This window comes from Amphiura filiformis, chromosome 1 (genome assembly GCF_039555335.1).
Source record: "Amphiura filiformis chromosome 1, Afil_fr2py, whole genome shotgun sequence".
NCBI classification, from domain to species: Eukaryota; Metazoa; Echinodermata; class Ophiuroidea; order Amphilepidida; family Amphiuridae; genus Amphiura; species Amphiura filiformis.
The window spans coordinates 32,040,870-32,062,183 of record NC_092628.1 but is presented as its reverse complement, the minus strand read 5'-3'; the positions used below and the strand labels follow the sequence as shown (position 1 = coordinate 32,062,183).

The window sequence follows — 21,314 nt, the reverse complement described above, 5'->3', positions numbered from 1 at the left end:
ATCATATCTTTGCATCCATATGGGCTACAGGCATGGTTAAGAGCTCTTGTGAAAGGTTATTAATTATGCTAATTGTTTTTAATCATTTTGAACTCTTTATGATTGGTTTAGTCTATAAAATACAAACTTTTACGTACAAAACTACCCGTTTTCATATTAAACACTGTAGTAAGCAATGCAGATGTCTTCAAAATCTAAAAGTTGCTGTAAATATTTAATTACTTTATCCTATCATAGTCAAAGTATACATTTTCTGAGAGGAAATTTGACGAGGAATCTAAATATGGACTTACTTTTTCTGTATGAGTTAGGGGTTTCAGTTCAAAATATGTTGAATTGTAAAAAAATTTGAACATATTTTGGGACACCCTGTATTCTGATATTACCAAACAGCTGTGATTTTTTTTCTTCCCCAGTCAGTAGGATCCCCCTAACCTCTAACCAAATCAATGTTGTTTACTTTCAGTTTATAACTGCAAGTTAGTAATAAGCAATGCATTAAGTGACCCATTTTTTATTTGGAATTTTTTTATTCCACCCTGTATAACTTCAAGGTCACCCTGTACAATAAGTTGAAATGTGTATATTTGAATTGCTTATGCCTTCAGCTTTTCAAAAATGTATACTTTTGCTAGTTTAGGGTTGATAGTTGTGTAGATATTCTAATTTGAAACTTGATTGGTGTAAAAATTCATAATATTTGTGATGTAACGCTAAGGGTGGCGAGTTCAAAACACACGGCCATATGCGAGATATTAGCATAAACAGTGTTAAAATAGTTCATAATAGTTACTTTACCTTTACTTTTACCTTAATATGGGGAAACAACCCTGTAAAACTTCTTATTGTATACTTAAAAGTAACACTCCAGAATAGTAACAAATGTATCCAGTATTAGCCTCTTGTTGCAGAAATGGCTGAAGTAATCTGAAAACTGGCCCAATCACTGGTCACATGTCTTTGATCCAAAGACATATCCAGAGGGGCAAGGGTGTGAAGCACCCCTGCCAATAAAACTATGATGTCAAATTTTTATGTAAAAACATTGAAAATCTGCCCTTTTTTAAAGGAAAAAATCACAAAAGGTTACCTGAACCACCACCCCCCCCCTCCAATATATCCTGGCTATGGGCCTGGTTTGATCTCTGGACTAAAGAGATACAGTCGAACTCTAACCAGTCTAAGTCTCAGCCGATCACTCCATGAATTGCGACAAACAAGACTGCCACCCACATACCACATATATTTTAAGATCTTTCGCATAAACGCAAAGATACACAACTCTCTATCGCGTATACAATGAAGGCATGCAATGCTGGCATGATTGTTAAACATGCACGATCAAACGATCAGCCCTCATGAATATGCAAGAATTCACAGCATACAATGCACAGGGACTTTGACTGTTGGATTAGTCTATGATGATAACTGTCTGCTCTACTTCATTTGCATGACAGAGTAAGCAGCTATATTTCACTCATGAAAAGCAACTGGACCCATCTATAAACATCTCAGAACGTGAGGATCATGAGGTTTGGGCAACTTTAATTAATGGATGTCAAAATATTGTAATTGGACTACAAATTCTTCATGGTACCCTGTACTATACCTGGACAAATTTGTATATTACAAGTCCTTGTTTCATTGTCATGTTCACGGCAGTACTCCCCATCTGGTGGTGTTGGCCATGGATTATTGCATGTTCTATTACGTAGTTGTGTTCCTGTCTCACAAGGTTTACTACATTCACTCCACTCACTCCATTCTGACCAGTCACCATCAACTGACGAACATAAACAAATACAAGATTTAAAAGGGTAAAACACAAGAATCTTACCCAAGTTGCTAAACTCATCAGTGCTTCAAGTTCTGTCTAAATGTAATTCTATGAAATTGAATTAATTATGTGCGGCAAACTGGTATTCTGCCCATATACAAGAAAGGATCTTTTAAAGTAACTGATTATGGTAAACTACAAGTTGGTAGTTGTTTTCTTCTGCTTCTGTACTATTAGGTTTACCTTTAACATGTTCAAGGGTCTTTGACAAAATAATACTATCTTATGCTCCCGTCTGGGTGCCAATGTATCATCTGTCATCATTATCTCTGTCACCAACATCATCATTCCTCACTAGTCATCCTCCTCCTCCTCATCATCACTGTCTTCATCTTCATCATCAGCATACCTGATTATTATTATCATCATCAACGCCACCACCATCATGATCACGCCTGCGTTTTTAGTGTTAGGATGTTTTGCACTCACCATCACATCTCTGTACATAGCATACATCCCAGTAGCCACATACTCCTTGACATGTTTCTCCTCCAAATAATGCTGGTGGTGAATCACACGTCCGCTCACGGTAGTATGTACCTCCCGATCCACATGACTTGGAACAGTTTGTCCATGGGCCCCACTCACCCCACTGAGCATGGACTGCAAAGAAGAAGTTGTAAGATTTGAATAAACATTACGAAAACCAAAGAACAGTGGTGTCCACAGGTTCTCAAAAGTGGGGGCAAGGGTGGGTCTTGATTTCCCCCATTGTTCTAAAATTTCCGGCTCACTTCAATCTCCTTAATAGCTAAACCCCCAATTTTCTCTTGATTGGGTACATTTCCCTCGACTGAGTGACAAAAATGTGCGGGTACATGCCACTGTCCAGCATTACTGAAAATGCACTATTCAAGAAGCTTCAAGGATAAAAATGTTGTAGCATTTTTGATTATCAGAATTTTTCAAACCATTCTCTATTATTACTTACCTACTTTTTGTCCTGATGTACACAAGGCAAGTGTTTACATAAAGTGACATAGGTCTACTGTAAATGTGGACAATTTTGCACGACTAATTTTGAACTGTTTCACTTTCTCTTGTTCTTAAAGTTTCCTTGCATTGACCTATACACAAAAAGGACTACATTCGGGCAAAGTTATTTTAGTACATGTTGAAATCAAATTGATCCTGTGGGTTGTATCTATGTTTGTAATAGGTAAGTTAACCTTATTATCTTACTTCCATTGTCATACCTGGGCATGGCTCAATGGTACAGCTTTCTCCACTAGCAGCAGATCCGACACAGTAGGATCCACCATAGTTTGGAGCAGGATTATCACATCCTCTGAATCGACGACGTACACCCCAGTCACACGTCTTGGAGCATTCTGTCCATTCTGACCATGATGACCAACCACCATGGACTATAACGAAAAAACAACAATTAAGTAAAAAACATACTGTTATCAGTGAACCATAATCATGATAATTATAGTGTTTACACTCAAATATCGAGACAAATAAAGCCAACTCACAAGAGGAATAGCATGGGTTCTATGAAGAAGAACTCAAGGCTTGATATTATATGGATGTCATTTCTGCCCTATGTACATCGTGGCTGTTTTGACAAACTGTCATATGACGAAAAATGCAGTTTTGGGGTGTAAGGGACATTACTCTTTCTGAAAACATTCCTAATTACACTCTTTTTGGAGTGGTTTTACTCTTTTAGGAGAATCTTCTCTCTTTTGGAGTAATTTTTACTCTTCGCACAGTTTTTAACTCAAATCTTACAATATCAATGTATTAAGAAATACACTGTGCAGTCTTTGGCTCCTGCCATCCTGCTCACTTTAACAATACCAACGAGTAAATTAGCAACCTTTATTGACATTCATTTTTAAAGCTTCCAAATTGAAGATTTTATTAAAATTTATAACTGAAAGTTGCCCAAAGTTACTAATTCTGTTTGGTTGAGTCATAGAAATATTTCTGACTTGACATCCTAGGCAGGCTTGATATGTCTGGTCTGAATGTCCCAGTTGCAGTTTTGTGACATACTGCCCTCTATCAGGTAAAATAACGGCAAGTAAAAGTCACAGCATTTGTTTCTTTTTGCTTCTTTTTTTTTCACCTCTTCAATCAATTCAGTTAATCATTTTGCTTTAGTTATATCAGAATGTTCCTCTGGGCTAGGCTCCTGGGGATATTCCTCATTTCCAAAGGCAAAGCTCAAAAATACCCACAACCTTAAACTATATACAAACTCATACATGACACGATGGTAAGGCAAAATGTCAAACTAAATACAGGGCATTACACTATACCTTGACCACCTTGGTAGTGAATGCCAGTATGGCACCTGATGTACACTTTATATCAGAATGAAAATTGAACCTCTCACTTTATCAGTCTTGGCAAAATATTATAATCAAATGAAACTGAAATCTTACGTGGGCAAATCTTGGGGTAACAATTCCTTAACTGTTTCCCGCGATTCGGGCAGAAGAGACCCCGTAATCTGGTGGAGGGTTGGTACAGGTGCGAAGTCGTTTCTCCGTTCCCAAGTTACAGGTAGTACTGCAGTCTGACCATTCTCCCCACTCTGCCCACACACCATCAACTGCAAATAGCATAAAAGTACATTTTTATGATAATAATTCAATGAATAAAATGTACAAGATTTTTGTTTCTTTAATTTTAACATTGATTACTTTAAATGTGATGGATGTAGTATCAGATGTACAACACGCAAGCCTGGATATAGTGTGATTGTTTTGTGCTCTATTCGTCGCCGCCATAGTGACGTAATAATCGGATTATTAAACTACCATAGCAATAGGTAAAAACAATTTTTGGTTATACCACGCTGCTCTAGTACGTTCATGAGGTACCTCTGCATTGAACCATATATCATGCCGATCTCACGCACCTGTAAGATTAGTATCTTTGAAAAGAACGGTATTGTATTCAATCTATGATTAGGCCTACAGACATACACAGGTGATGAGGGCCATTTTTCCCCACCCTTAAAGTTGCCTTGGCTACCTCCCCTCTCTACCCTCCAGTGCAGGGTTGTAGCTACACTGGGCAGTGGCGGGCGGACCCACCCAGCACTCTTAATTTCCACCCGGCACTCAAGTTAATTTTGAGCCCAAATACCCGGCACTCCAGTCTCAAATGTTTTAAAATCAATGAACAATCAGTATAAAAATTAGCAATTCTTATCAAAATTACAATTTTTTCACCATTTCATATAAATTTCACCCGTCACCTAAATTTGCCTAGCTATAACCCTGCGCCTGCTCCAGTGGTTACACTACCTGACCTGTACCTATTAAAACCTGTTCTATTCAGTTTATACAATATCTTATCACAGTGGATGAGCAACAAAAATTCTTACTTGGACAAGGCTGCATATTGCATTCCTGGTCTAGGACGTCTATTCCCTCACATGGCAAGCCACCATAAAATGGACCGATGCAGCTTCGTGTACGATTCTGCAAACCACCACCACAGCTGACGGAACAGGTCTCCCATTCACCCCACTGTGTCCAATTACCATCAACTACAAGAAAGGAGTGTTTTGTTAGGTATAAAGCTATACACGGTAAAATGGTAATTTCGATAAACACAAAGTAATCAAGAAAAGTTAGACAACCTATAAGTGCACCAAAATTTGAGTCAAAATGTTTATAAGTGTTTGGGTTTTATTTCAGTAAAAGCTGTACGCAAGTTTCTCTTGACATGATTGATGGTAGTTTTACAGTTTCCTAACTCATATTAAACATCTAATCATGTAACATATAATAGTATTTCAGTAGGTGTAACAACATCATCAATGACATAATATGAACTGTATAAAATTACACATATTATAAAGTGTTCCACAAGGACCAATTCTTGGCCCTTCTTCTGTGGCGGGGCTAGAGCGGCATTTCCCCCAAATATTTTCCTTCCCATCCGCCTTTTGAATCAAAAACCTCATAATTACACAAATTTCCACTTTTTGCAGCAATTTTGCGCAAAATTTGTTGATTACCCCCCAGAATTTTTTACCCCACACCCAAAAAAAAATCCCACCACTGTCCTTCTTACCTGGACATGGATCAATATTACAATCCCCTATCTCATCAAAATTTCCTTGGCAAGGAAGACCACCATACATTGGTTCATCACATGTTCGTTCACGGTATCTTTCTCCTCCTGCACATTCAGCTGTACAATTTGTCCATGCATTCCATTCATCCCATTCACCATCAACTAATCAACCAATGTGAGATAAAGAAAAAAATAAGGAAAAGTGTCAATCTCTTAGGTTGTCATTTATTATAGTAGGAATTCTAATTGAATGAACGCAGCTTTCAAAAGCATGATGTTTTTTTGCGTACACTGCGCGATGTACGCCAATGTGTGCGACTGTGTGTGAGTAACGCAGAAGTGAATCCAACCATGCCAACGTACTTGTGATTGGTTACCATTACGCCACTTGCAGGTTCCGCCATTATGCACTATGTGCGGGAGAGCCTCGAACTGGCAGCATACATGAATGGGAATTGAACCAGTCATATAACATTCTGTGTAAGGTTACGTAATTCTTCCTTTCATGTATGCTGCCAGTTCGAGGCTCTCCCGCATATAGTGCATAATGGCGGAACCGTGCAAGTGGCGAATTGTATCCAAGGTCGTGCGTTTGTATTGTAGTTTAAAATACGCGATACTATGATCGCAGTTGATCGAGTACAGCTGTTGAAAGCTGTGTTCATTCAATTGGAATTCCTACTATAGGCTAATGAAAGTTGATATTACATTTAAAATAGACTTGGTGATTTATTAAAGCATTATTTACAATATTGTTTCATGCAAGCCAGCCGAAGCCGACCTACACTCGTCAGAATATGCTTAAGTTGATATTATATATTTTTGTCAATTGATGAGGTGACTTTCATTATTCATTATTTGGCTGTATTTCATTGATGTAAGCCCAAGTTTAAAACAGGGATTAATGTTTAAATCACCTTTACAGACATTTTGCAACATATTGAAAAAAAACATTTGAGTAATATTCAGTTTGTTTTTATTAAAATAAAAAGAGATTTGCAATTTCTGTAATCACAAGGAGCATGATGAGAGAATCCTTCAATTTTTTATTTTGTGGGCAGGTGATAGGAACCTTGGAATCAACTTTTATTAGCCTTAATGTCTCTGTCAAAATATTAAATTAACTGAGATATTTTTCTACATTTTTGTTTTAAACATAAATAATGCCAACTTACTTGTATAATTTGCCTCAAGTTTGTGTGTGTGTGTTATGGAAAACCTTAAGATAGCCTCAATTTTTAACCAATTATCCTTTTGATCTATAATGGACAATGCATGTTAAATTTAAAAAAATCATACTCAAGCTATCTACTGACATACATTCAAACTATGTCTATCTCCTTTAGAGAGCACAGGTATGTGACTGTGTCATCTACTGAAGATAAGAACAAAGAAAATTAACTGCTGTTGATATCAATGCCCGGTATCAATGATGCAATTATCTACTATAGAAGATACAAAAGCACAATCTGATAAGATTCACAATTGTGACATGATCAAGGGGAATGAGTCACATGTTGGCCCTGGTCGAAAATGAGTTTTACATGTGTTTCTAAAGAGGACATTTAGAGCTTTCAAAAACTGAAAACCCCTTGTTGATATGACTTTTCTTTGTGAAGTTACGTCAATTTATCAATCGCTGAAAAACAATATAAAATAAAAGAATTTTAGCACTTTCTTTGCCAATATCTCAAAATCAATATTAGCGACATCAGACTCATTTCCCTTGACCGTGTCACAATTTTACAAACTATCTGCCGAAGACATATCACAGACAGATTGCATATCAGCACCTGTTATTTACTACGTAGATAGAGCAAAAGCATAAGCTATCTGATTCTGATGAGATGTGTAACATATACTTCACAAGCTATCTACTGAAGATAGCACAAATTCACATGTTATCTATTATAGAGCTAGAGTGCAAAATCATCTGATCAAATGCACTCAAGCGTTGTACAATAGCACAAGCTATTCAATGAGATTTTTATTCATGTAATTATCACAAAACCCACATCTAGGCCTAAGTGCAGCAGTATATTATACTGATGATAGCAGTACAATCTACTGACTACTAAGACTAGAGTAAAGATCAACAATAGTGTACAGTACAACATATGGGCAGAGTACAAGACCATTGCAAGTGCAGTAGAATATAATTGCTGACTTTACAGCACACCCCCAGTGTAAATTTGTATTTTGTAATGTTCTGTATTACTTTCCTGATGGCTTCTAACCTAAACCTAAGATATCACTTTTGCATGTAGTTGGTGTTCTTCATTTGTTATTGATCAAGTACATTAATTGAAATATTGCAGCTATTACAATCTACTGCACTTACAATCTGCACTATTTACAATCTCTGAAAATAGCATCAAGAAATCCACAACTTATACTTACCATGTCCACATCTAGCACAATGGAAAAGTGCATGGGCGTCAATCCCCGGGGTACAGAGGGGATGTGTCCCCACCTTTCGGCGAATGACCCATTTTTTGTTCTTTTCAGCCACTTTTTGACAATTCAGGCAGATTCGATTGTCCCCCGCTACATTTCACACCGGATTGGCGCTAATGGTATACCACTATATACATTGCACACATGGTGTACCTAATTGTGACACAATCTTGATCCAGATAGGCAGGCCAATGTCAGAAACTTTGAAAATGAAGCTACAATTATTATTGCCTATTAAAGAAGGTTTACAATGTTGACAAGAGACAACCTCATAACTGGTTGTATAGTTTTTTAAATATCTATTTCAATATTCTCCTTACTTTTGCCCTTATTCAGCAATTTCTACATTGGACTGCATGGGTCTGATTGTGTCATAATTGGTCATCTACTTATTCTTTACTTGGGCATGGTTCTGGATTACACCCGTCGCCTTCAAAATTTGGTCCCATACACATTCCAGCATCACAAGACCTGATACGGTTGGTAAAACCACCTCCACATGTCGAGTCGCATTCTGACCATGGTCCCCACTCTGTCCATTCACAGCTAACTGAAATGTTGACACAAGAAATACTGATAAAGCAATGAATCAATGGCGCCCGCAATTTTTCTTGAATTTCTACTTTTTGCATGATTGTAATACTAATACCAAATGTGCCTAAATACCCTGAAGAAAGACTAAGCCTGAAATATGCATTAAATAAACACAAAACCTGACTTACAAACACTTTGAGGACTTGAGGTACATATTCTTTCAGTGAGCATCAATTATTTTGTATATAAATTATAAGAAGCAATCAAGTTTAACAGAAAACAAAAATGTGTTATATCAAGGGTATATAAAGGTATAAAATGTTTTAATAACATTCGAAAACATTTTGAAAACTTGTTGCAAAACATTGTAACAAAATGTTATTTAAGTGTTGACAAAATATCTTGCAAACATGTTTGCCAACAAAATACAAATAACATATGATAATATTTAAAAAATGTTATTGTTATGATTTTCATATAAAACATTTAAAAAATGTTTTCATCATGACCTTGATATAACTGGACATTTAAATGATACTAAAAACATTTTAACCAAACCCAAAGCAAGTTTATAACACTTTTATAACGTTTTTTTTTCAAAAACACTTTTTGTGTTTGCTGGGTAAGTACCTTACTGAAACAGAGAGCCAAACACAATTTCAGCTAAGCTTAGATTAGATGTAATTGTTTTAGGTAGCAGTATTTTAAGATATTTTCGCGAGTATTTTTATGTTTTACATGGTCAAATAGGGTTCGATATGATTCCTAAATTCATGTGCGAGTAACTAGAAATGCTTGTTGCCATTTACAAAATAAATTTGTCATGCCAGAAGTTCAAAACTGTTTGAAATTGAGCGCCTGGCGTGGAGTAACTGCGCGATATCCATGGTTACGCAACATACGCTTTGTATGCGGCCGCCAATAAGTTTCCATGTACTCGTTCAAGGGTATAACTATAAGACCATACACGGCGCAAGATAGCTCAGTTTGTCTGGTGGGCTGAAGCCCACTACTTCCGACCTGGCAAGCCTGCCTCAGAATGCTGCACTTGGCTGGAGGAATTAAAACTTGCACAAACCTTGGACCAAAGTTGGATGTGAAATGGAAATGCCCTGTGTTTTGGGTGCATTGCAACTTTGCAAGCTCGTTTTTGAGTGCACAGGCCTTAATGCATCCTCTGTAGTAGGCCTAGGCCTATGTCCCTGTGATGTGCGATTCCGTGTGAAGTTAATTAAGTTATTATGCTTTGAGAATCATTTTATTTAAAGCAGGTTTAATATATTTTTCTGCAGGAACGTTAATTGGCAATTTCTTTGCACTTAGGCTAAAAGAAAGAAATAGGAAATTTCATCAAATTAGCTGCATGAGTTTGTAGACTTTTACGAAGTGTTATATGTTAGGCCTATATTATGAATAGTGATGTGATAAAGACAGATACGAAAACAAAATTACAATACAAGAAAACCAAGCAGCAAATATAAAATAAATTTTGTCAAGTATCATTTTTACTTCTTGCTCCATTTATGCATCACACCCATTTATGCATCACACCTTTTCGCCGTAGTGGTAAAGGCCTAACATTTCCCGCCTATTACGAGATGATCAAACTATATGTTTAGAAGGCTAGTCTTCTCCATCAGTCGTTTACAAAAGTATTAGGGGCAAGTTCGGTCCAATTACAATACTCACCTAGTTTAGTTTGTAGCAAAACTAAGATGCACACAGTGATGAGGAGACCGACTCTGGATGGAAATATTCTCACAGCAGATTTCATGATCCACTTTCTTTTCTTATCATGATCAGTACAGGAATAGCTGAAATAATGTACACAGCACACATTCCAAGTTAATTTACATACAGTGCCCTATTTAGCTCCTATTGGGTATAATTACAGGTGTATGTTCAAATGTTGCCACAATGGGAATTGCCATGATCACACAAAACCAATGCAACTTTCTCTAATTTAGCACAGGAACATTTATTCCACTTTTGCAACATATTTTATTAGTTTAGCTTCAAAATAGTGAAAAAAATTTCACGCGCATTTGTACCAATGGGGGTCACATCATTCTTTTATCTACAATATAAATGTTTGGCATTAAGTTTTTCAGAAGCATCTTGCAAAATGATGAAGATAGCAATTTAAATGGTTCAAATTGGATAAAGCGTTTTGAAAGTTACGCCAATTTAAAAGTTCGAAAAATGGCTGTTTTTCAGCATGATTTGGATAAAAACGCATGTTTTCGACAATATGGCATGTTTGAAGACTAAAAAAAATCAAAATTATATGTTTCCTATGTCCGATTTTCACTTAAAGTTGCTGTATAACTGAGTCTTTCAACATAGATATGTCAAGAGGTACATCATTTCATTCATTTGCTTCAGTTTTTGAAAAGATTACTCCAAATATGGACTAAAACACCAAAATCAAGGATCGTCGCACTCTCATTTTAACCCCTTGCAGAATAAAATTGCAGATTTACGACAATCTCAGATTAAAAATATGAATTGTGAATGGCTGCATTTACACTAAGCCAACTCTAACCCTTGGGTTGAAACACAAAAACAACAACAAAAGCTTCATGTGCATCAAAATATTGTGAGAAATTGCCTCCAAAGTGGGAAAAATCTTGAAAATCAAGGAAATTGCCCTTCAATGTAAAAAAGTGCTACAGAATGAAACAGCAAGTTACGGACACCCTCGGAATAAAAATATCAACTTTGTACATCCATATTCAAGGTAAAACAACTCTAGGACTTCAAGTTGGACCACTGCAGTAGATAAAAACAACAAGTTGGTCATAATATGTTGATAACTACACTCCAGAAATGGAAAAATATGAAAACTTCACAAGTAAGGTCAACAATTTCTATGGGAAAATACACAGGAAAATGGCCAAAAAACAAATGTTTCAATATATTGCCATTTTTTAACCCAACATCCTAGAAATTTCTTGTTTACGTCAAAAGAAAGATATTTTTGTGGAGATTCAGGAAAAAGGAGTCTTTTAAATTTGATTGCACATGTGGCACACAGTAGGGTAACTCATCATCTACAGTCATCATATCAAAATTTCACCCTTGGACAGCGTTTCCTATGGGAAAATACACACGTTTCGGGCAAAAAACATCAAATTTTCAAATTTATCGTAGAAAAAAAAACAAGTTGTGCCAAAATAAAGATACATTTCTCATGGTTCAGAAAAAGTAACTTTAAAATTCACTACATCGTTGGCACCGGTCTAAAAAACTCACTTTCTAAAGGCAATTTCTTAATTTCTGCGGATCCAGACACTGGTCTTTGCTGATAAATAATCTGGTGCTTTCACAGAGCCGCCATGTAAAATTCAAAAGGTCAATAGACCTAAAAATATTTTTTTTGTAACTACACATATACTAAATAAATATTTGAAAATGTTTAGGTCTCTATGAAAAAAACAATTTGATATTTTTTTTATGCTCAAAACATGCCATTGTTCATTTATGGGTCGTATGCAGACACCTAATGAGCTAATGTGTGACCCCCCTACCATAAACTTATTTTGTCGCAAAGGTGCTGGATTCACTGTACCGGTACTTTAGATTTTTTTCCAACCCCATCCCCCTCAATGTCAAAAAGAAATCTACGCCACTGCCCATGCCTACCATACTACAGGTACCTATGACATCTACATTATCCAATATAACATCCTATAAAGTATTATTCAGATTTCCTTTTACAAATTAAGCGTACTGCTAGCTAATTGTGGGATAGGCTTTTACGACGGGAATTCATAACAATTAGTAGGTTTTTAGCGGTTCGCCGTCGGACAAGTTTAGAACTGTCAAGCTTTCGTCAGGAGTAGCTCTGACTTCTTCAGGACAAAGTACCTAAGAATGAGACATGTAGACCGCCCCTTGTCTACTGATGACTCTGAAAAGAGCCGTTGGCTGAAGACTGCCCCTTGTCAACAGAAACTAGCAGATCTCGCCTATCTGCTGATTTTGTAAGTTTTGGTGGCTCTGAAAAGAACCGTTCAATGAAGACTGCCCCTTGTCTACAGAGAACTAGCAGATCTCGCCTATCTGCTAATATAAAGGTTTTGGTGGCTCTGAAAAGAGCCGTTTGCTGAAGACTGCCCCTTGTCTACAGAAACAAGCAGATCTCGCCTATCTGCTGAATTTGTAAGTTTTGGTGGCTCTGAAAAGAGCCTTTTGCTGAAGACTGCCCCTTGTCAACAGAAACAAGCAGATCCCGCCTCTCTGCTGATTTTGTAAGTTTTGGTGGCTCTGAAAAGAGCCGTTCACTGAAGATCTGCCTTGTTTTCTGTTGACAAGGCCTTGTCAACAGAAAACAAGCAGACCTCGCCTCGCCTATCTGCTAAATTAAAGGTTTGTTCGCTCTGAGGAAGAGCTGTTCAATGAAGACTGCCCCTTGTACTGCTAGCTGTCCAGCGCGTATTATTTTGAACATGGTCCAATGCACATGTTTGACGTCGCGCACGTATACGCGATGGTTAATTTGTAAAAGGAAATCTGAATAATAGCCTACCATAATGATAACACGATAAGATACTACCTATTACTAAATACCTCATAAATATTTATTAGGTAATCCAGACATCTTATTGGTTAATAGCGCCAGCGTCCGAGTACGGTATTTTGACTACTTCCCCGCGCCTGTGCAATTACGGTTATTACGCGAACGCGAGGAAGTAGTAAAACTTCCGCACCCCTACTACCACACGGTGTCTCGACCCCGCGCGTCACCGTTCCTTCAGACGTAGCATTATGCTACACACGGCTATTCTGCAGATGCGTTTATCGTGAAAATGGCGTCTGCTGTAGTTATCTTGCCGAGATTACCGATGGATAATAATACACAAATTTGACGTTTAATGAAACAAAATGTTACTTAAATGGAAAGTTTAAATTCGAATGATATAGGTCAAAATGTAAATATTAATTGAACAGAAATCCTCCAATAAAATCAGGTAAGCAAAATATTAAGCTTATTTACCATGCCGGCCGGCACGTTGACTAGTCATGCTAGTGTGTGTTTTGACTTTTGTTTACGATTTTACCGGGATAGTGCAGATATTTATGAGGTATAGTAAAACAAATACAACATGTTTCATTTCGGGGAAGTAGTGAAAACTACTGGTCCCTCGGTGTTGGATGATTTGACTACTTCCATCCGCTGACGCGTCGGGAAGTGGTCAAATCATCCAACACCTCGGGACCAGTAGTTTTGACTACTTCCCGAAATGAAACATGTTGTATTTGTATAGTACCAACCATAAATCTGTGCATGCTACCTTGCCGCATGCAATGCCATGAATAGAGGCCGTCAGCGTGACGTCATACAATGCATATGCCGCCATCTTGTGGGTATACGCTGCGACGGTCGTTCGATCTCCATGCGTGAACAGCAAAATCACCGCATCGACGCGTGATAACAGCTGCGTGGCAAGCTGCGCCCTGCGCGTAGTGTCCGATGCATGAACACGCAGATCGTTTGTACCCACAAGATGGCGAAAGGCTGACGGCCTCTATGCCAGCATGCCTACAACTTTGTACAACTCCTGCAGTACATGAGTACCCTCATACCCGTTCTTACTTTTTTTTTTAACGGAGAGGACGGGTATGGGGGTAAGTTTAGCATGTTTAGAATAGATCTTCCGTCAATATACTTACCAAATCTTTATAGCTACTGAAGAAATACACCGGGGAAATACATCATAATAAAGGAACTCTGTGGTGGCCTAGCCCTAGCTCACAAAAAATGCTCATGGGCCGAGATCGAGAGTGGTTGGTTGGTTGATGTAAATCCCTCCTTTGCATTAGGAGCACCAGAAAATCAATTCTGTAAAAATTCACAGTAGGCATCTAATACAACGGTGGACATTTAAAAGTAGCCTTCTTTAGTTAGTTCTGGTAATAAAGGGCCAAGAACGTGCAATTTTGCATGATTTCTTACATTGCATCCAATCACAAAATTCAAAGACCTGGCATGGCACAAGTCTGTGAGCATTCAACTTCGAAGCAGAAATAAATATCACACATCACAGTACACAATCATGACTCGTATAAAGAAGCCAAAAAGCTATTTCCACACAAATCTAAACAAATTCACTGAGCTCATAATTAAATTTTGAAACTTTGAATGTGGTATGTTCTTTTCATTAGTTTTGAAACATGATTTGAAAATAATATCGAGATATACATTTTCTCATTTTAAGACTTTGAGTATACCGTATGCAAAATAGTTAGGCCTATAGTGTTAATTATGGTATTTGTAATAATTTTCCTGCAATCAATTAATCTTCTCTTTAAATATCGAAAGAATACAGTAGTGCATACAACCTCATTGCCCCCCCAATTGCTGATATCGTAAAAGGTGAATTCTGGTGTGCAGGGGTCCACTTCGCCATTTTTTCTGCAGGTCACTTTATTGAATTGGTACGGTATTCTTTGTTAAAAATTAAAACAAAAATCTAACTTATAATCGTGTCTGTGTGTAGCCCTACATCCGATTTTTAGTAATTAGTCTTCTTAAATTCAATTTAGTCTGCTCTCAGCTGTTTTAAAACAAAAACTGTCTGATATTCATGAAATCTAAGTGTTACTATTATACCACACATATCAAATATTTAAAATTCAATCAAATTGAAAATATATTTCGTCGTGACATGATTAAAATCGGTAAAACTATCTGATGGATTTGATGTTCAATTTCTAAATGTCAACTGTTAGGGGGTATCATTTTATTCGGAGGGGGGATCCAAAATTTACAAAAAGTCGGCATCAATAAAATTGTGACCGTACCCTCTTACTTCAGTAACATAATTGACCCCCGACCCCCACCACCGATACACCTTACCCCCTAAATTGTATTGAAATCAGTCTTTTTGAATAAAATATAACACACTATCTGTGGTCATGTGACTCCCTATATATTTTGGTCATCAAAAATTTCCCGCTATTTATGTTTCCAAAAATATATGACCCTCGTATATTTGGGGATCCCTCTTTTCGAAGAAAATGATAACCCCTTTAATCAACATTTCTGCAATTGAACCAAGTCTACGTAAATGAGAGTTTTGATATCTAAAATGTAACGTTGTCATATATTTTGCTTTCTTTTAATACTTGAGAACTTCATAATGATCCCGTTTGTTAGTTACAAATGACTGCGAATGACCTCGCGGGAGCTTTCCCCGCCCGGGCCCGCCCCCCCCCCCTAAGGGGCTATCATTTTCTTCGGAAGGGAGGGGGTCCCAAATTTTCGGCGTCAATAAAACTGCCCCCCCCCATTTCAGCAACAAAAATATTGACCCCCTCACCCATCCCACCACTGCACCGATACACCGTATTCCCTAAACAGGCTAAAATTGTCATTGAAATCAGTCTTTTTGATGAATACACACTATCTGTGCAGTAGCGCAGCCAACTGGGGGGGGGGGGGCAGGGGGACTGAGTGCCCCCCTGACAAGAAATGAAAGAAAAAAGTGCCCCTCTGACAAAAAAAATGAAAATCTGGAGGGCATAGGAAAAGAAAAGGGGTCTTTCCCACCAAAATTCACCTTTCTGGAAAAAAGACATGTAGCCTACAGTCTTAAGGGTAGACGAGGTATTGTTGGTCGAAGCAACCTAAAAATCGATTTCCATTATCTAGATCAATATATTATTGAAAATTAACACCTTGATGTTTTGCAAAAGTTCATTCTACAAATCATATACTTTGCAAACTTGCTTAATTTATTGTTGTTAATGAGTTATGTACGTTTTACAAAAGTGTTGTTGTTTCAGCCCTTTTTACAACGTAACTCAAGAACCACAGTACCTATAAAAGTACATCTGTGATATTTTAATTCTTCTACCCGCTCGCTATGAATTGCGCAATGCAGTTTTTGCCAAAGCTCACTACCATTCGTAAGATGCTGTGAACTACCAAATCACAACAGTTTAAAATAATTAATAACCGGTATTTATATGATGCAACTGCAATTTTTTACATCTGTGCCCCCGAAATTTTATTTTGCCCCCCCACCACCACCAAGAAAGCTGGCACCCCTGGCCCTGTATCTGTGGTCATCTTTTGACTCCCTACATTTTGGTCATCAAAAATTTTATGACCCCCGGCAAAACACCCACCCACCCCCTATTTTTCTTTCCAAATAATTATATGGGACCCCCCCTCCCCCCACCCCGCACCCCATCCGAAGAAATTGATAGCCCTAGCCCAGGGCCCTAGCCCCTAAAATCCGGGTTACGGGTCTTAGTAGACACATTCATCTTGAGTTCTTGAGTTCTAAGAAAAATACAAAAGTTTACACTGTAAGATTATGTAATTGATTGGTGATGTGGGTGGATGATGAGAAGTTTGATGGTTAACCTCATCCTAAGTCCCTTTGTCTACGACTCCAATGCAGATACATCAAGAGGGCATCAAGAGGTGACGAAATGGGGATGAGAGCGCCCGTCGTTTTCTATATGCAGCAGCATGTAGGATTTGTTATTTGTAAAATTGTCCATTTTTTTATTCAAACAGATAAGAAAAAATTTACTTTGTTACAGTATTTAAATTGTTTGCTGCAGAATTTTAGCAATAATCAAACATTTAAGCCAAGGAAAATGCAATATTTGTGGAAGGTCTTTCACCGTGCTGCAATAAAGCTGCTCATTTGCATGTGTAATATGCGGCCATTATCCTCTCTATGCATGATTTACACACGTAACATCAGTAACATGGAGTCGTTGGTCCCGTACTTGGACCTGTCTTGAGACTTGAAATTAGACACGATTTTAGAATTCCGGGATTTCTGTATTTGACAAACACGAAGAATATTAAGGCTATCACCATCTTGTCAAGACTGTATGCTATCTATGGGATATAATCATTAGGTGATTACTCTTCGAAAATTGCGGGATAGAGGAATTTTATGTAGGGTACATTCCGCCAGTACTTTGAAGTGTTTTGTTTACAGTCGGCACGGCGGTGTATGCAGCTCAGCTGTGTGTCGCCTGCATACAGTCGTCGTACGTACAGCGAACCGGACTAGGCTACGAAAAGGAAAAGCTTAAATTAGGATCTCAGTTGAAAATAAAGTAAATTGCTGTCAAGTATTGGAAAACAGTATCAGAGGTACTCAGGTAGGTCTTCACTCAGTTGAGTTCAAAAAGTTGAGTTAAAATGTTCCTATAGTCATGATAGTATGGGTCGGGAATCCTGCAATTATGTTCAGTTACTGCGAGGTTAGTGTATTCAGAGATATTTTCTCTGAAAGTGTGAAGCAGCTCTGTTTCGAAGCAGTATAGAATATAATTGTAGAATTCCTTCTCGCCCCCATACACTACGTAGCACTAGACTGCGGAACTCAGTCCTCAATGATAGTCAGTCATTTATCTTTTGGTCGTTATATGACTATCATTTGAGGGACTGAGTTGTTATAATATATCTTCCGAGGTGCAATTTCAGACAATAGCTGGGGATTAGTGGGGCAGAGGTTATCTATTGAATCCTTTCATGACCACTGAAGCATAGTCAAGTATGCCAAGGACACTCGGCACAAATTGAAAGACCATCACAAAAGAATGCATGCATGTCAGGTCATCGACACCAATTTGGTGTTTGTTATGACACAAATTTTGTGTCTGTTATGCACCTCGAAATATGTACCTTAAAGTCTGTATCTAGTAGCACTTGTATGCAGATTTATGTAGTGTATGAACGGTGTCTCGTGGTTCGGAAAGTCACGTAAAGCTGGTGGTCCCGTGTGCAGGAAGAGTCAAATCCTGTGCACGTTAAGTGTCAGAGCTATTTGAAAAGAGAAGGGGGACCATCCCCGGCACTGATATAGATCTGTATAATCACTTCCTCTAGACTAAGTTCCAGAGGACTTACAGTTTAGCTCAAATGAGCTAGTATAGGAAGTACTAGAAAGGAAAGGAAAGGAAAGAGCAGGTTGTTCTTCTCGGAGTCAATTTCATGGACTGCCCATCAACACATGATTCACATGGTCAGTCATTTGACTCAGTCTCATGATCAAACAATGAATCGTGGAATGATGATGCAAGTCTCATGCCCATATATTAACCCTAACCCAACTAGGACTCACTAAAGCTCACTATTAAAACCACTCTGCGTGCATGCATTCCACGGGACTTGATGACGCAATCAGACCAAGTCATATATACCCAGGGAATCGTTGGCGGGTCAACGTCACCTGTGTAGCTACATGCTGGGGATCTTCTGCGTGGCATGCGAGGGGTCCGAGGTTCAATCCCAAAAGTGCCAAGTGACTTTCTTCTTCATCTTCTCTCCTTTTTCGTTCCTTCTTTCCCTTCCGATAGCACAAAAACCACAGGTAGGGTTAGGGTTAATGATAATAAATAGAGACTACACTAGCTTCCAGAAAAGTGCGGCACTTTCTTGATTAGCCCGAGGTACTCACACCTCCGTCACTACGATTTCCACGTCCACTGTCCTTCTCCGTACGAAGGTCTGAGACTCCGGAGCATATCTGGTCCAGGGTACACATAAAATACCACTTTTTCTCATAATACCACTTCCTACCATTCCTCACATGAAGATGAGACTTAAGGGGGTACTACACCCCTGTCCAATTTTGTGCCTATTTTTGCATTTTTCTCAAAAATTATAGCGCATTGGGGACAAGTAAGATATGTATATATTATAGGGGCAATGACTACAACTACTGTACTGAAAATTCAGCAACTCAAAGCAAGTAGTTATTGATTTATTGATTAAATATTGGTTTTCCCTCATTTTTGACTGTAACTCCACAACTGTTGTCTGTGGTGAAATGAAATTTCCAGTGCAGTAGTTGTAGTCCTTGCCCCTATAATATACATCTTACTTGTCCCCAATGCGCTATAATTTTTGAGAAAAATGCAAAAAATGGACACAAAATTGGGCAGGGGTGTAGTACCCCCTTCAACAAAACATATTTGGTGCATGTTCGTAAATTTTGAGCACATTTGACATGTTTGAGGATGTAAAAGACCAGACTTGTGACTGTTATCGTCGCCATGTTTAGAATTCTTCCTATAAATAGATGCCGTCAGTGTGACATCATCACCGCGACGCGACTTCACGGCGCCCCGTCTTTACACGTATGGCACTCATGGCCCTAGTGAGGAAGGAACAGGGCCATGATGTTTCGGGCTATTTCTTGATCTGATCGTCGCCATGTTGCCCTTTGCCTTCATGATTATGTGGCCTGCGGGACAAGCCAATTGCTTGCATGCTATGTATCTTACTCTTAGTTGACACGTAATCAGTCAATCAGATTACTGGTCTGTTCGAAATGATTGAATCAACAAACCCCACATGTTTATGCTGCGTACATTCACCATGATTTAGCCAGGTATTAGAGGGTGCTACATCTTCTCTGGAAGCCAGTGAAGCCAGCCATAAAAAATGGCATAAATCAATAAAGGCCAAGCCCAAGTATCGTCCGAACTCCGGACGTTCTCAAAATTCGGTGAGGGAGGCCCTTGTTCTGTTATTTTGTTACCATTCATTTCTGTGTAAAATTGCAATTGCAAAGTGTTTGTCAACATATATCATAAAAACGGGGAGGCCCCTAAAAATATTTTTGTTATTTCCCCAAAGCTCTACCCCAAACTACACCCATTGAATGTGTTGTCATTGGCCCTCAGAGGAACCCATGGATTTGATTCATGTTATAACCCCAAGCTTGAAAGAGAGTGTTTGCAATGTGTTTATAAATTGGCAAACCAAGAACTTCTTAAAACATAAGTTTCATTGTGAACAGCAATTATACTATAGAAACAAAGGAGCAAATTTATAAAAATATTTGAAAATCTCCGAAAACGACAAGTCTTAATATTTTTTAAAAGGAGGATGGTCCGATTTCACATCCTGATATCTCCTGTATTTGAGAAGTCTATCTTTGCATTTGCTTACCGATACACGTAGTTTCACATTCGAGGCCAGCGAGTCCCAAACTATCTACAGGCGCATATCCAGGGAGAGGCGAAGGGGCACACGCCCCGGGTAAAAAAAAAAAAAAAAGGGAGAGAAAGGGAAGGGGAAAAGGGAAGAGAAGAGAGAGAGAGAAAGAGAGGAGAGAATGGGGAGGGAGAGAGGGACAGAGAGAGAGAGGGAGGGTGGAGCAGGGGCATAGCCAGGGGGAGCCGGCAAAGAGTAAAGTGTCCTAAAAAATGACTATAAATGGGACCCAAATTGGCAAATGGGGACGAAAATGTGGCTTTGCCTCCCCCCACACACACAAATCCTGGCTACGCTACTGAGAGGGGGGGGGGGGCAAAGTAGGATAGATCGTCATAGGCCTACATGGCATTTTCAGGCAAATAGGCTCACTATTTTCCCCTCGGCACTGGCTATGTACAGGCCTACCACCCTGAACCCAAAGGGTGAGGGCCTGTAGCCAGTACCTCAGGAAAAATAGTT

General features: G+C 38.4%; 2 protein-coding genes across 3 annotated transcripts in view; one reads left to right on the top strand and one right to left on the bottom strand.

Annotated features, from left to right (window-relative positions):
* Window positions 1-14,624, bottom strand: part of LOC140158239 (SCO-spondin-like) — a 38,255-nt gene extending 23,631 nt beyond the window's left edge. The window contains 10 exon segments of the mRNA XM_072181355.1: window positions 1,610-1,783; window positions 2,267-2,440; window positions 3,034-3,204; window positions 4,234-4,290; window positions 4,293-4,403; window positions 5,184-5,348; window positions 5,879-6,043; window positions 8,739-8,888; window positions 10,562-10,686; window positions 14,549-14,624. Coding sequence (XP_072037456.1) covers window positions 1,610-1,783; window positions 2,267-2,440; window positions 3,034-3,204; window positions 4,234-4,290; window positions 4,293-4,403; window positions 5,184-5,348; window positions 5,879-6,043; window positions 8,739-8,888; window positions 10,562-10,646 — 1,252 coding nt within the window. The 5' untranslated portion in view covers window positions 10,647-10,686; window positions 14,549-14,624.
* A 2,979-nt stretch (window positions 14,625-17,603) lies between these two features.
* The window catches only part of LOC140143879 (receptor-type tyrosine-protein phosphatase delta-like), a 284,842-nt gene continuing 281,131 nt past the window's right edge, over window positions 17,604-21,314 (top strand). For both annotated transcript variants that reach the window (XM_072165844.1, XM_072165736.1), the window contains exon 1: window positions 17,604-18,007. The gene's annotated coding sequence lies outside the window, so the exon portion shown is untranslated. The remainder of the gene's footprint in view (window positions 18,008-21,314) is intronic.